The sequence below is a fragment of the Thermobia domestica genome, chromosome 18 (genome assembly GCF_964235325.1).
Source record: "Thermobia domestica chromosome 18, izTheDome1.hap1.1, whole genome shotgun sequence".
Taxonomy (NCBI): Eukaryota; Metazoa; Arthropoda; class Insecta; order Zygentoma; family Lepismatidae; genus Thermobia; species Thermobia domestica.
The window spans coordinates 59,642,239-59,658,718 of NC_137471.1; the positions used below are offsets into that span (position 1 = coordinate 59,642,239).

A 16,480-nucleotide genomic window follows, 5' to 3' on the forward strand; every position below is an offset into this window, starting at 1 on the left:
AATTTTCAGAACTTACAGGTAATATATGCATCTATATATCGTGCACAGGAAATTATTTCATGTTATCTCCTTTCCGAGATATAGTCCTATAAACATTGCTTTACCACAAAAGTACGAAAAAATACGCACTTTTTCATTAATTTCTATTGTTTTCTCACTACACAGTACAAAGAAAATTTGTATGTCTTAAGTATTGAAAAGACAACATTCCAACAATTCGAAGGAGGTACGACAATGTAATATAAGTTTTGACTGGACGTCACGGCAGCATTGCCAAGTCAGGGGCCTATCTTTATGAAATGGATAGTAGTTTGGCTGCAAGAAGGAATCATTGGAGAGGTGAAGGAACAGAACAGTCCATCACTACTTTTGATAATACCCGAAACTTCGATAATATTCGAAATGTCGATAATAACCAAAACTACGATAATACTCGAAATGTCGATAATACCCGAAACTTCGATAGTACTCGAACTTTCGATAATACCCGAAACTTCGATAATACTCGAAATGTCGATAATACTCGAAATTTCGATAATACCCGAAACTTCGATAATTTCAAATACTCGAACGGTTTCGAGTAACCGATGACAACTCGATAAATTTTCACTCCCGAAGTTCGATAGGTCCTCAGCCTTATCGAACACCCCTAACTGCAACCAGTATCTCAGTAACCCAGCAAACAATAGATCATTAACTTATTAAACATCGTTGCACCAGATATAACTACCCACTCCTTTGGTCACTGACAAGATTTTAACTATGAACTTTAATGGATAAAAAGACATGGCTCAGTTCCTGCAGATCTGCCACACTACGGACTTCTGCAATTAGTTTTCATGAAGGAGTGTATTACATTTATGTTACCAGCACCAACATCTGTGATTATTTGGCCTATGTGATAAGAGGCGTTTTGTCGCACATCTGTAGAGTAGAAATAAGAACAACTTCTGCGCCAGTGCGTACTTTTTCACAACCTCTCCAGAGTAGAATCCAGCTATTCCCCCAGCCGACTAATACACTTCTTAATCCAATTTGAGTTTTCAGGGGAGTGATTAGTGGGGAGTGTACATCCAAATTTTAAAACATGCGATGTAGAAGAGTCCAGAAGTGCACCTCGCCCCTCCTCATGTAAAACCTGCTGCCAATATGACCATCAGCAACTGAATGCTGCAACAAGCGTGTGTACTACAGCGATGCCAAGGCACACGCAAACAAGGCAACACCCTCCGTAATCAGACTTTTTGCGCCACTTGCAAACTTCAGGGACATAGAACTGCAAGCAGCACTTGCTTTAAGCGCCGTGTAGGAAAACAGCCAATCTCAATAGCAGGCACCACTCCAGTTAATACTGCAAAATTAATATATCGCCACTCCGGAGGTTCAATCAGCTGCCCTTACTCGGAAGATAATCCAGGCGATGAGAATCATCACACAACCATGCCAGAAGAAGAAACAAATGACCTGACCCATAACTTGACTTTCACAGCCATCTAATTTCTTACACAACAAATAATAAGTGGATCACCAAAATCCTGCTTGACAACTTAAACCCATACCAACACCATGCCTTAGAGTCAGCATTGCAGAAGCAACACATAACCTACTCAAACGCATTATAAAAGTCATCACAAAAGACACCGTTATATACATAAGCTATCAAACACTCAAAACTTAAAACACACACACACAAATGTTTATGTCAATTTTATATCCGAAAGGAGATGTCTATCAAATATCCATCATATGATAACGCACCGCATTATCACACGTATATTTAAAACCTTCAAACCAACAAAAGAAGTAAAGTATACCAAAAAACAGGCATAGAACTTTCACAAACCAACTTAAGTGAAAAAGACGAGGGCACACGGAAGATTACCGCCACTGAGAAACAAATATGAGTAGCACCAGAACAATACGTGCCCTGAAGAGAATTCCGTACTTTCGCCAAGTCCCATAAACAGCAAGAAATAATGGGGAGAAGTATACGTTCCATGACAAAGAGAAAAACTATCAAAATTATTTCAAATTTCTCATTGGACAAAGCAGCCTATGGGTTGAGGTCCTCTCACCACCGTAAAGGGTCATAAACAGGTTGTTTCGTTTCGTTTCGTTTCAAATTATAAAGTTAGAGGAGGACTTTGTACGATGACACATAATTTGTGCCAGACTTCAAACATTATAAACAAGAATCTTAGGAATGATCCAAAAAATGGATCAATTATTGCAATCTTGGTTAAGAATTTTAGGAACGATAAAAAAAATTGCATTAAAAAATTGTAATCTCTGCCAATAATTATTTTCTGGATCAGGGGCCACACAATTTTTAAATGGCCTCTAATTTGAGTTTGCGCATTTTTTCAGAATAAGCACATCATACTCTGTTAAGTGATAGTTTGTGTTTGGCTACACTATATGTAGTTGTCCAGATATAAGGCGTACAAGAAAAGATTTCATTGAATGAAATATTCTGCATTTTGCCGATCAGGGGACACACAATTTTTGAACGGTACCTAAAGCAAGTTTTCGTGTCTTTACGGAACAAGCACATCATACTGAGTTAAGTGATATTTTAGGTGTGGCATCACTGTATTAGAATATTACCCTTTCGATAAAGAAAAAAAAGGAACATTGCAAATTGGTGACCCCGACGTGATCCAGAAGTGTGTGTTGGTTCCGGTGGTATTCTTGACGTTGGTGAATTGTAGAAAAGTGAGCTATTTCCATACGTTATAGTGTTTGAGCAATTATAGTGTTTCAGATTTAGCTGACCACTTTTATTTTGATAACAGTGTTGGACACGAGCACGGATACTGTTTGTTGTGACGATAGTGGATTTTTTTGTGGATTGTGATGTTTGTAATAAATACAATCATTTTAGGTGTTTAAAAAGGAGTGAAGAGGAGCAGGAGTACTATTCGAAACTAGATATTCCATGGAAATGTGACGAATGTACTAAAGAAGACACACACAAGGAAAAGTCAGTAAAAGATGACAAACTAGACAGTTTATTAAGTTTATTGACAGGACTCGATAGTAATATCCAAAAAGTGCGCTGTGGATTCCAGGAAGTTCGTTCTGAAGTGAAAAACAACCTCCAATAAGTTCGTGCAGAAATAAAGGAAGAGATACAAGGAATGCATAAATGATTAGAAGAGATTGTATTTGGGTCCCAGCGAATATATTGAATGCGTGCACAGCATCCTTAAATATTTTTCCAGGTATGGTTAAGTATATTAAGGACAACTCAGTTCTGTAATCGTTGAAGTGGAATTTCAAGTGAAATGCGGTAGACACTCAGGTATCTTTCCATATTCTTACAATACAAATAGTGAATTGTTCGAAAATGAAGCAAACCCTATGCGCACGGTGCTTGTGCACCACAAATCTCACTTGGTCTGGGATTGAACCAGGGACCTCACGTACTAAAGGTGAAGGCTCTACCACTGATCTACCGCGGCCATTTCATTTTAAGAGTTAGTTCCCCAAGTAATATAATTATATTTTTCGTAATCAGTATACACGGGTTCACTAACCTCAAAACAATCCGTGAGCTCCTTCGTGGCTAAGCGGTAAGCGTACCAGCCTTTGGCGTGGGAGATCCGGCTTCTATTCCCGGCGGGAGCTTAAATATTTCGGATTCCACGTTAATCAATAGGTAAAGTCTCCTATAGCCTCACTACTGGAAGGAACGTTAAACTGAAAATCAACTCAAAACAATCAGTGTAACACTAAACTCAAAACAATCTAATCTAATCCAAAGTCTCCACTGTGAGAGATTAGCACGAAGGGTAGACATGTCAATTCGAAACCACTTTTGACTGGATTTTCACGATCCTTCAATGGCGCGTGGCTCTTATGTGAGAAGGCTCGTTTCAATAGGCCGAATGAGTAGTAATTCATCAGTGGTGAGGCATCAGATGTCTGCATTGAATGCCTGTGAATGGGTTGGTATGAATGGAAAGTTTCTTCTGACATGTGTTGAGGAAGAGGCAGTTAAGCAAGAACTGTGACTTAATGCCTTATCTTAAAACGCCTACACACCATTCTGATTCCTCCCTTAGAAACAAGGAATGTCATGGCGATAAACAGGTATCAGGAACCTAGCCTGATCTGAGTTAACCTTCATATATTTGGCATCAAGATGTATGGTGAGCTTTCCATTGTATGAGTATCCAGCAGTGCAATGCATTCAGTGATGTTTGTAAACGGTTTGCGATATTTTTGAGTGTGTCTTTCTTGCCGGAACATGAACCCGGACTTCCCAAATTTTAACTGTATGCGGTTCTTGGTAGACCAGGGAGTTAAGCTCTTTATGCCCCACAGGAATTATCTCGCGCCGCGCAGTAACTTGCTTCTTTTAACACCCATGAGATGCCATTTTTAGACAAAGCGAATCCACTCTACTAGCACAATTTTATAATGGCCTATAATTATAGTTTATGGTACCTTTTGAAACAAGAACTTCCCCTGAGAGACATAACGTCCACGTTGAGAACCGATGCTATAACTTACGAACGATAAAATTGAAGTAAGAATCACTACGTTAAAGGGCCAAAACTTTTCTTACTGCTTCTAATGTGACTACTAGCACAAAAACGTTTTATACTCAGTTACCTACTCCGACTTCTGACGGAGTAAAAGAAATTTATACATGAACCAACAAGTAAGTGTTAGTATAGGGGAAGAACTGCCGGAAGAGAGTGAAATTGGAAGGGGAGTTCGACAAGGATGCTGCCTCTCCCCAACACTATTGAATGTCTGTCTAGAAGAGAAAGTGAAAAAGAGGCATTTCGGTAGGAGGTAGAATGATTAGATGCATAAGATTTGCAGACGATATGGCGCTTTTTGCAGAACCTGAAAAGAAAATCAATAAAATGTTAGGAAAACTGAGAATATGGGATGAAAATAAATATTAGAAAGACAAACGCCTTGGTGATTGGAACGAAGAGGTCTGTGTCAAATATAAAAGTGGGAGGGAAGACAATAGAACAATTGAATAATTTTCGATATCTTGGTAGTATTCTTAGTAATGACAAAAGTGCGAACATGAAATAAAATCAAGGGTAGGAATTGAGAAAGAAGCCTTTAAGAACAAGAAAAGTCTGTTTTGTGGGACCCTGAATAAAGATTTGAGAAAAAGACTCATAAAATGCTTCGTGTAGAGTGTTGTACTGTATGGGGCGGAAATGTTTACATTACGTACAAGTGATGAAAATCGACTGGAAGCCTTCGAAATGTGGGTGTGGAGAGGAATGGAAAGCTTTAGTTGGGTCGAACGGAAAACGAATGAGAGGATGTTAGAAATGGTGAAGGAGAAAAGAACAGGTTTAGATATTATTAAGAAGAGGAAGAGAAACTGGTTGGAACATTGTCTGAGAAAACATTGTATTATGAGGGACGTCCTAGAGGATATGGTGGCAGGAAAGAGAGGAATGGGACGAAGGAGACTACAATTAATGGATGATATTAAAACAGAAATATCATACGTGAAGACGAAGAGGTTAGCGGAGGACCGTGGAACATGGAAGCTTCTCAGCTGCGGCAAATGACCTTCCATTAAGGGCATAATACCTATGATGATGATGGAGCCACTCTGATTTCACTCAAGGTAAATGCACAGCTATGCATCTCGCTGCCCGCTAGGTCCGAAGAGTGCAAAAATGTCTCACCCAATTGGCGATCTCTGGTCTAGGGGTTATAGCGTTGAACTCATGTATGTATGGTCCCAGATTCAATCCTCTGATAGAGAATAAACTTTCGCCGTCTACCCAGCAGCGTGAGGTATACTGGGGTGATGTAAATAAAAGACGTAAGAGCCATTTGGTCTAGAAGTCCCCCGATACATCTGTTGGAGGCAGGTGACACAATGGGTTGACTACCTATTCGTCACTTAGGTGGACGTAATTTAGTTCCTCCAATCTCTAACATATAGCGTTGAAGCCAGTTCAGGGCACAAGGTCAATGACATTGTCTAGTTTGGTTTAGTTTTGGTGTGATGAAGTATATATTTGATTATAATAAATATACGTGACGTGCCACCTTCGTACACATTAAAGAGTATATTTTACAAAGCATTATATTTGGTCTACTTTAGATACTTCATTTAATTCTGGATACAAGTTTCGAGGTAAAAATGTTGCTCAAGAAAGACAGAAATGTTGCAATGCAGGAAGATCCACGGAGAGTATTGACGAACATTATTATATGTGCTAACATGCTTAAAGATATTTGTGGAGAGTGGTAGGATATATATATGGGACTACAGTCTTTTTTTCGAACGCGAGAATTTCATTCGATCATGATATCTCTAAAAATTGTCTCATTTTAATACGGTTTATTTCAAATCACTCGGGAATGATGGTTATCACTTACCTTTAAAGCGAATGTTGGGAATTACCTCCATCGTCCACTTAGTACAGTCGAACCCGTTACTCAATGTTCGCTGCAGTAGCCCGCAAAGTATCCTACAAGAGTTTGCAATTTCTCTTGTAGTGTTAACTCGCAAATGTTCCAGTGTTCGTCGGTTATCATGGTACACAAAACCCTTCTGTTGACAGCTTAACAGGTAATCTGAGGACATAAAATCGGGAGAACTCACGACACAAGTTCGTAGAAATGATTTGTTCACCTGATCAGAGCCATGTGGCATTTGGCCATCGTGCTACTTTCTCTTTAGTGTCGTCCAAATGGGATGAACAAATTCATTTAAATTGTTCATATAACATGCTGTATTCACTATTCCATAAAAATGGTTCTAGTGGCGTGGCGCGTTGCTCACACTGTCACAACGAATGGTGCATAAAATTTTCATCTATTTTGCGTCATTTGCAACAAACCACATTAAAATTGAACAACGGTTACAGATGTTATGACCGAATGAAATCCACCCATTTAAAAAAAGCATATGAGTGACATGTTTATTTTTTTCAGAGCCTATTCCTGTTCACATTAACACTGCCTTTTTGAAAAGTGGAAATGGACTGGATTCCTTACAGTGACGACGCCAGCTATAAGTTCCTAGGGGGGCAAAGGAGGGGCAGATACATTTTTGGCGGGGCGGGTATTTTCCACAAAAAAATGACATTTATTATGTTTGACTTACTTTACATTGTGTATTTCGTTGTTGTTTTTATATTAGGCCTGTATAATAAACTTCATATATAATTTACGAGGGGCTGCTGAAAATCTCGTAATCCAACCCAGAATGAGTGTAGGTACTAGGTAGAAAGATGAAACTAGTTTTGAAAAACATTTTTTCAACAAATTTTCATATTAATAATGAAAACAAATTTTCATATTAATAATGAAGTTCTTATTGCTTTCTCAGGCCTCTGAAGTGATTATGTGTGCCCAAACAGCGAATTTCACGAACATCCAGATCACAACTATTATAACATTTTTGTTCCACCAAGGATAGTCACCAAAGTAAATTAATGAGAAAATCAGTGAAACACTACGGGGCTCTCCTCCATTATATACAGTGGTGAAGAAGTGATGGCTTAGTTCAAACCTTGCGGTTTCTCAACAAATTATGCTTTACATCCAGGATGACTTTACATCCAGTGACTGTTCCCGAAATCATGGATGCAATTTGTGACATTATTCTTGAAAATTGCAGCATATCAGCATGTGGTGGATATAACCTAGGGCCGGTGTTCCTAGGCCACTCCAGTTTTTGAGTGACAAAAAGAATTTAAGCTATATTATTTATACACTTTTTAAAGTGTATAGTAAACTCACGATATACTTATTATAGTCTGAGGTCTGGCTGCAACCCCCTTCCCCAGTTTTTAGCGTCTCAGTAAAACTTGTGTCAGAGATTGTGGGCATTTCTTTGGAACGCGTCGGTAGTATAATTCAGAATGGCTTGGGTATGCGCAAGTTCTAGACACAGTGTTCCCAAAAAATCTGTCGGAAGAATAAAAGAGTGACGGCATTAAGTCTTCTTCCAGTTTGAATATAATGCTGATAATTTCGCTCACGAATAGTAAACATGGACGAAATATGGTTGTACCACTATGATCCTGAAACGATATAACAGTCAATGGAGTAGTAGCACTCATTTCTCCCTCACCCCAAGAAGTTCAAGGCACAGAAATAGGTTGAAAAACTGTTTGCAACATTCTTCTGGGACAAGTATGGAGTCGTACTCATAGACTACCTCCGCAATGGTCAGATATTTAATCCAGAATCTCTACATTACTCACAAAACTGAAAGAAAAATTCAAAGTTCAACACCGCGGAAAATGAAAAGAAAGGAATTGTGTTCCTTTAAGAGAATACACCTGTCTATCGAACCCCTGCGAACACAATTAGCATTGCATAATCTAGGATTTCAATGTCTAGATCATCATCCTTATCCCCCAGATTTAGCTCCGTCTATTGCCTGTATTTATTTTCCGAAGTTAGATGTAATTGAACTTTAGATCTGATAAGGGTAGTGTTACGAACAGTGGTGCGAGGAAGTCTCCAGATTTTTTTAACTTCTGCAAAACTGGAGCACTGTACAAGGTAGTATATTGACTCTCAGGGGAAGTGTAGAAGTAAAACTTCACAATTCCACGTGCACTCTTGGGTTGGGCTACGAATTTTTCAGCAGCTCCACGTACATTTCTAGTCAATATGGTAGACGTCATGTCAGTACTTTGAAACAAAATAAGTCATACCAATTACTAACTAAAGATCAGCACTCTGACAATACGTTTTATTGGGAGCTAAAAAATAATCGATTTAATTCCACACATTTATTATTATTATCATTTGCAGGATGGGAAAAAACAACTTTTTTTCCTTCAAAAAATTAAGCCCTGGTAGTCGCAAATTAAGCTGTTATAATCCCATCCTCCGAATATTGAAAGCCGAGAATAATGTTTCAGGAAATAAAAGTATAGAACCTTTAAATAAAACAAAATATGAAACTGAAAACTTCATAACTGGATAAATACAAACAAGTTATGTAATAGGTTTGACCTTTCTTTTGTTTCTAATCGAAGTTGATCCAATGAGAAGAAAACAAGTCGACCAAATCTACTATTGTTCGCTAGGCACAGTAATTAAAATTTATAAGAAAGAACTGTAACTAAAATTTACCGGAAGAGGCGCTAAATTAGAAAACAGAAATATGCGTGCATACCCAGACGCTCAAAGAAGAAAGCTTGAGGACTAATCTGCCACATAGTAAATGCATGGAAAGTAGACTACAATTTGAGAATGAGATTGGTTATGATACCGATATAAAATACTATATGTAGAATGTTTTATGATTGTAGGAGTCTGGGGGGGCAGTCTGGATGGTATTCAGGGGGGCAGGAGTAGCGACCAGGGGGGCGCTCGCCCCCTTGCCCCCCTCTGACGTCGTCACTGATTCCTTAATGTTTCTGTTGTTAGCTTTTGACCTAGGATGCATTTCTATTAGAATATATAAAAATATAATTTGTTTTCTCTAAATCTATAAACTTTGTGTAGATTTTTGGTATTGAATTCAATATTTAAGTTTGTCCAGATGAGGTTTATCAGGTAAAATAAAAAGGAAGTTATTCAGTATCTAAGTTATTTGTATTTTACATAACTGAGTAAGTCCATTCGAAAGTAATAAGGTTTCTTTTCAATTTTTTATTCTTATTTTAGTTTCTCATTTTCTGTACATTTTTTCATAACAGCATTATCGTGTCCATTTCATGTAATCTTATTGTCAGCTAGAGTTGTCCGATTCTATAATTCTGGAGGATGGGGCTTTCGGCTTTGAAATTGATTTTTGTTCTGCCTATATTACCTTAGTCCCCCTATGCCAGTTTTTGTCGTTGAATTCTTTTTTTTTCTTTGCTTTTTTTTATTATTTCATTTTTTCTATGCAGTGTTGTAAAATTTTCTGTACCTCATTATATTCTCACAATCCTGATACTGACTATTTAAGTTCTACGTTACTATTTCATAGGTTCGAAGTTTTAGTCAATTATAAAGGCAACTATTGTCTAACATTGTTCTTAACCTTTTTTTTTTTTGCATGGAATCAGCTAAGATAAAATGTGTAATTATATTTCTCAGAGTACAAATTCTTTAACGGTGAGGTTGAGTACCATCGCCGCCTTTCTTTTGTATCCTATTGATTTGTAGGGGAAGTATGATGTTTTGATTTTACTGGTTCCTTCTGAATTTCTATTTAATTGTCCCTTGCTTTGTCAAAATGACCTTTTAGTATATATAAATATATTACTATTTAAATTAGTTTTCATTTATGAATATTAAAAATATACAACACAAAATTTAATTTCCACAAAGTGTGAGACATTTAAATGGACCTGAAGAAAAAGCTAATAAAGAAAAACCCTTTGTTTAGTCCTAACTTGTTTATTTAAATTGTTTAGTTTTGTTTAAAGGTGTTTGTTCAATGTAATTGGTTACCTGTAGAAGAAGAAGAAGCCAGGTATAGTTGCTTGTTGAAACTGTGCATAGCAGCAGTGTGTGAGTGAGCTCGTAGCCTATAGCTGCCTCGTCGTAGTGTTCAGTGTGCATTTTATTGTAAGTCGGGAATTGTAAGAAATATTAACAATATTATTAAACCGAATTATTAAAGAACGAACCAGCGTTTGTGTGATACAGTCCATCATAAAGATTTGGTCCTCCTACCCAGATGTTAATACGTGTTTATGTGTTTATGTGACCTACGTGCTAGGACTTGTGTGTTAACAAGAAAGAAAAAACTGTGTGGGCGACAATGGAAGCTTACAATTCCCGAAAGCGTGTTTTAAAAGGTAAGGTCACTCGTGCTGAAAACTGCATAAACAATATCACAGAACAGGAAGATATTAGTGTAGTTCAAGTCTACAAAAACAAAGTGAGTGAACTGTCACGTGAAACAAATGAGCTTTTATTGCTAGCCAGTAACTTGTGTGCCGAAGAAGAAATTTATTTGGCGCAAGAAGAAGAGCTTGCTGCTATTGAAGATAGACTTACAAAGCTTAACGTGAAATTAGTGGAAGTGCAGGGTAAATTATCTCACGCTTCTTCTAGTGATGTGAATAGTCAAAAAAACCGAACAGAAATTCGACTTCCAAAATTGCAATTGCCATGCTTTAGCGGGAACTTAAATGATTGGCTTTCGTTTCGTGATTTGTTTATCGCAGCAGTGCATAATAATGAAAAATTGACGGGTGCACAAAAACTTCAGTACTTAAAAACTAGTCTGCAAGGTGAAGCAGCAACACTTATTCAATCTATACAAATAACTGACGATAACTATAAAGAAGCTTGGGACCTGTTAAATTTAAGGTATCAAAATAAACGAGAATTAGTCACGTCTATCTTGCGGCGGTTTGTAAGTCAAGGTCAAGTGCAGCAAGAATCAGCTGGCGCGTTACGTCGGTTGTTGGATACAAGTGTTGAGTGTGTGCGATCGTTATCAGTGTTGGACATAAAAGTAAACGAATGGGATCCTTTGCTTATATTTCATATAACAGAAAAGCTAGACAGTGAAACAAAAAGACAGTGGGAACTTTCATTGTCAGACAGTGAACTACCAACATTTGACCAATTGGTGAAATTCATAGATCATAGGTGTCGCGCATTAGCAAGTAGCACTTCAAATGCAAAATCAACCCCACCTAGTGAGCCAAACAAGAGTAATAAAAAATCAACAATAGCGCATCATGCTTCAGCTCAATTTTCGTGTTGCCAGTGCAAAAGCAAAAATCATCCTTTGCATAAATGTGATGACTTTCTTTCGCTGTCAGTTGACGAACGTCATTCCTTAGTGAAAACCAAAGCATTATGCTTTAATTGCTTACAATCTAATCATAAACTGTCCAGTTGCAAATCAGCATCGTGTCGTGAGTGTGGCAAACGTCATTATACTTTACTTCATTTTCCAAATAAACAGAACTCAGGTGTTTCAGTGGGGACTCATTTTTCAAGTGAAACTAATGTGCAACATGCAGTGTTATTACAAACTGCAGTAGTGATGGTGAAGGATTCATATGGTAATTTACAACCTGTGAGAGCCTTGTTAGATTCAGCCAGTGAAAAAAGCTTCGTGTCAGAAAACTGCATACAACGACTCGGTTTACAAAAACAGCCGGTGTATGTACATATTTCGGGATTGAGTTCCAGTAATGTTGCTCGGGCAAAAGGTGTTGTTAATATTGTGTCTACATCAAGTTATGATGTTAAATCAGAATTTTCTATAGAAGCGTTAGTGTTGCCAAAGGTAACAGGTATGTTACCAAAACGGTATATTCATAAAAGCAAGCAGTGGTCGCATGTTAACACGTTAACATTAGCAGATCCGAATTTCAATGTTCCTGACAGAATTGATCTGTTATTGGGTGCAGATATTTACCCTCAATTGCTATTGGCGGGTGTGTGTAGTGGTGTTGATGGTTCTCCCGTAGCAGTGAATACCAAATTAGGATGGGTGTTATTTGGTTCTATTGGCGACGATGAAGTGCGACGTAAAGAATTCACAGCGTCAACATATCATATCCAGTGCAACAGTGAAAGAATTTTGCAACAGTTTTGGGAATTGGAAGATATTCCTACACAAAAAATAATGTCGTCAGAAGAAAAGCAGTGTGAAATTTATTTTGAGAAAACCCATCAAAGAGATGAGACAGGTAGGTTTCATGTACAGTTACCGTTTCGTGACAACAGTGCAAGACTTGGTGAGTCGCGTGAAGTGGCAATTAAACGCCTTAAGCAAGTAGAAAGTCGGTTGAAGAAGAGGCCTAAAATGCGTCAATTATATGTAGATTTTATGCATGAGTATGAGGTACTTGGGCATATGGAGATTATTCCAGAAAGTAAAATAATGAAACCAAACAGTGAAGTGTGTTATTTACCTCATCACGCAGTATTGAAAGATTCCAGTTCTACAACAAAACTGAGAGTAGTTTTTGATGGTAGTTGTAAAACTTCATCTAATGTGTCATTGAATGATAAGTTACTTGTCGGACCTAGGTTGCAGTGTGACTTAATTCCATTACTTGTGCGTTTTAGACAACATAATGTGGCATTGACTGCTGATATTGAGAAAATGTATAGACAGGTGAGAATCCAACCCGAACATAGAGACTTCCAGCGAATTGTGTGGCGTGAAAAACCTAATCTTCCGATCAAAGATTACAGGCTTGTGACGGTTACTTATGGTACAGCTTCAGCACCATATTTAGCAGTGAAAAGTTTGCAGCAATTAGCGAAATATGAAGAAGAATCATTTCCTATTGCATCGGCTGTAGTGATGCAAGACTTTTTTGTTGATGACTTGATCAGTGGTGCCAACTCAGTTAGTGAAGCAATTCAGTTACAAGAACAACTCAGTGCATTATTGCAGAAAGGAGGTTTTGAACTGAGAAAATGGGCATCCAACAGTCCCAACGTTTTGGACTCCGTACCCTCTCATTTGAAACAAGCGACGAGTAGTTTAGACTTTGATAGTAGTAATTCAGTGAAAACGTTAGGAATTCTGTGGTATCCATCAAATGATGTATTTTCGTATAATGTCAATCTTGTGTCAGTTAAGTCAGTTGTAACTAAGCGTAATATTTTATCAGAAAGTGCAAAAGTGTTCGATCCATTAGGTCTGATTTCTCCAACTACTATTACTGCGAAAATATTATTGCAAGAAATTTGGAAACTAAATTTAGAATGGGACAGTCCAGTTCCTGAATGGATTTTGAGGAAATGGAGGAATTACTACTCAGAGCTTTCTTTATTGAAAAACATCAAAATCAACAGGTATATCACTATCACTCAAGCTACGAGAAGAGAGTTAATAGGATTCTGTGATTCTTCCGAAAAGGCCTATTGTGGAGTGGTGTATATGAGGTCTGTATCTCAAGACGGCCAAGTGAGTGTGAACATTGTTATGGGAAAAACGAAGGTTGCTCCAATCAAACAAGTGTCTTTGCCCCGATTAGAGCTCTGTGGTGCCTTGCTATTAGCTAAAATGATGAATCTCATATTAAATTCATTACGTTTGGAAGTGCATGATGTAATTGCCTATTCTGATTCTACTGTTGTGTTATCGTGGCTGAATTCGGATTCAAGCAGATGGAAAGTGTTTGTCGCGAATCGTGTAGCAAAGATTCAAACTCTTTTGCCATCAGTGAAGTGGCTCAAAGTGGATTCAAAGAATAATCCAGCAGACTGTGGTTCTCGAGGTTTATTACCTTCTGCCTTACTTGCACATCACTTATGGTTCTCAGGTCCAGAGTGGCTCAAAAACCCCATTCTCCCAGAGTGTAATGAATATACAGTGGATTCAAAGTTAGTCAACCAAGAGGAAAGAAAACATATAGTTTGTATGCATGTTCATGTTGATACCTCCATTATTGACAATTGTTCGTCGTTGGTGAAACTTGAGCGAATTGTTGCATATTGTAAGCGCTTTAGTAATAATTGTCGTGTGTCGCAAGGAAACAAGCATACAGGTCCACTTACAGTAACAGAACTTTTCCATTTACATATTGTTTCAATGTTTACAGTTCTTTCAAATATTACCAATTCATCTTTGTGTGTATCTTGAACTAGATCGTTCAAGGGTGGGGGCTATGTTTAGTCCTAACTTGTTTATTTAAATTGTTTAGTTTTGTTTAAAGGTGTTTGTTCAATGTAATTGGTTACCTGTAGAAGAAGAAGAAGCAAGGTATAGTTGCTTGTTGAAACTGTGCATAGCAGCAGTGTGTGAGTGAGCTCGTAGCCTATAGCTGCCTCGTCGTAGTGTTCAGTGTGCATTTTATTGTAAGTCGGGAATTGTAAGAAATATTAACAATATTATTAAACCGAATTATTAAAGAACGAACCAGCGTTTGTGTGATACAGTCCATCACCCTTAAATCTTAAAGAAACAGAGGAAGACTTCCTCATATATATCAATGGGCTGGAAAAGAAAAATGGCGGAGTTATTCAAGACACTTAAATATAGATAACAGGAATTATTTAGAATAATATAGTGTCTTTTTTTTAAATATTGTAATCATTTCAGATATTTGCTTTTCTGTTTTTACATACTGTACGAAGGCTATATGTGTTAAAACTCAATTTTGTGAAATGCTATAAACTTTTCTTTAAAAAACAAAATGTAGTGGTACATCCTAAGGTATATTACATATAATTTCTATTGAATGATAAGATTCATTACATAGGCTAATGTGTATAAGTTAATACGATGTGCATTTTACTGTGATAATACAATTTGGTTTGCTTTTAGTGCTTGTATAGACCAAAAAAATGTAATATTCTGTTCACTTATTCCCCTAAAGAATTCCTTTAAAACAAAGAAACTTTGCAAAGTATTATGTAAAATAAAACACTTCCTTTTTGATGTAAATGACATCATTAGCGTTTTTCTCTATATAATGGGTATGCACTATGAGTATACTGTATACGTGGTTGTTTTACTTACGATGTAAATTATTTTCTTCTCACATTTTTCTGTTTCATTATATAGCCCTACAATTAATGCATAAATCATATAGAAACGAGTTAAATGAACAATTATTTAACTATTTAATTCTTATTTTATCGTTAGATTTGCACTTTTAAAGTGTATTTTAATAAATATTTAAGGCATAGAGTTAGAACTTATAGCTTAGTCATTAGAACCTGTATTTGGTGCATTTCAGTGTTTCGTTTCTACGAATGTAGTCATGGGTCTAAGTAAAGCTGCACTCTGACTTCAACAATACATACATGATGCATTAGTATGTGAGATTTCAAATATTGCCTCACACTTTCGACCATAGCCGGACATAAGTAGACAAGTGATTGCTCCGGCCACCTTTTTCCCCCAAAGTTACACCAAATGCAAAGACATTTTTGTTTCCACTCTAGTATAAGAAAATGAAAGCATTCAGGGACACAGGCGTGGAATTGCTAGTGAAAAGTGTTTAATGTTGTGGCAGTATTTGAATCCTGATTCATATACACATAACCGCGAATGTCTGAGCTATACGGATAACTTATATTTTGGAGTATTATTGTATTTTAATTAGTTTATTTTACTCTGTGAATAATTTTTCGAGTTAATTTTATATTCATAATCTATTTGCAGTAAATCGAACAGAATATCAAAAACTCTGCATTATGGAAATGGAAAGTAGAATTCACGTTAAGGGCGGTGGGATACTATCATGGCTCTTTATAATATTGTTCTGCTTTTAATTCAATTGTTTTATATAGTGTGTACAACGTGTAAATACTCACAGAGCTCCTGTTCCACCGTTTTCTACAGGACTATAAAAGCTTTATATTTTTCAGGGCTAAAATTGTGGATTGATTTTAAGGTTAAGATCTTATGTCGAACCCAGAAATGTGTCTCAGTATAAACCTTTGAATCGCTTAAGTTTGAGGTGAATCAAATCCAACAAATCCATTCTACAAAGCTAAATTCATTCTCGTTTATAAAGTTATACATTTTTCGTCTTTCTTCAAATGATACAGAAAGGCAGTAACATAATTTATTAAATAGACCCCTAATGCA

At 37.0% G+C, this 16,480-nt stretch overlaps 1 protein-coding gene across 1 annotated transcript; it reads left to right on the forward strand.

Moving 5' to 3' along the window:
* The first annotated feature begins 10,720 nt into the window (after nt 1–10,720).
* LOC145675104 (uncharacterized) lies at nt 10,721–14,524 on the forward strand. The gene has a single exon (XM_081745474.1). The coding sequence runs from the start codon at nt 10,721–10,723 to the stop codon at nt 14,522–14,524; it is 3,804 nt and encodes a 1,267-aa protein (XP_081601600.1).
* The last annotated feature ends 1,956 nt before the right edge of the window (nt 14,525–16,480 follow it).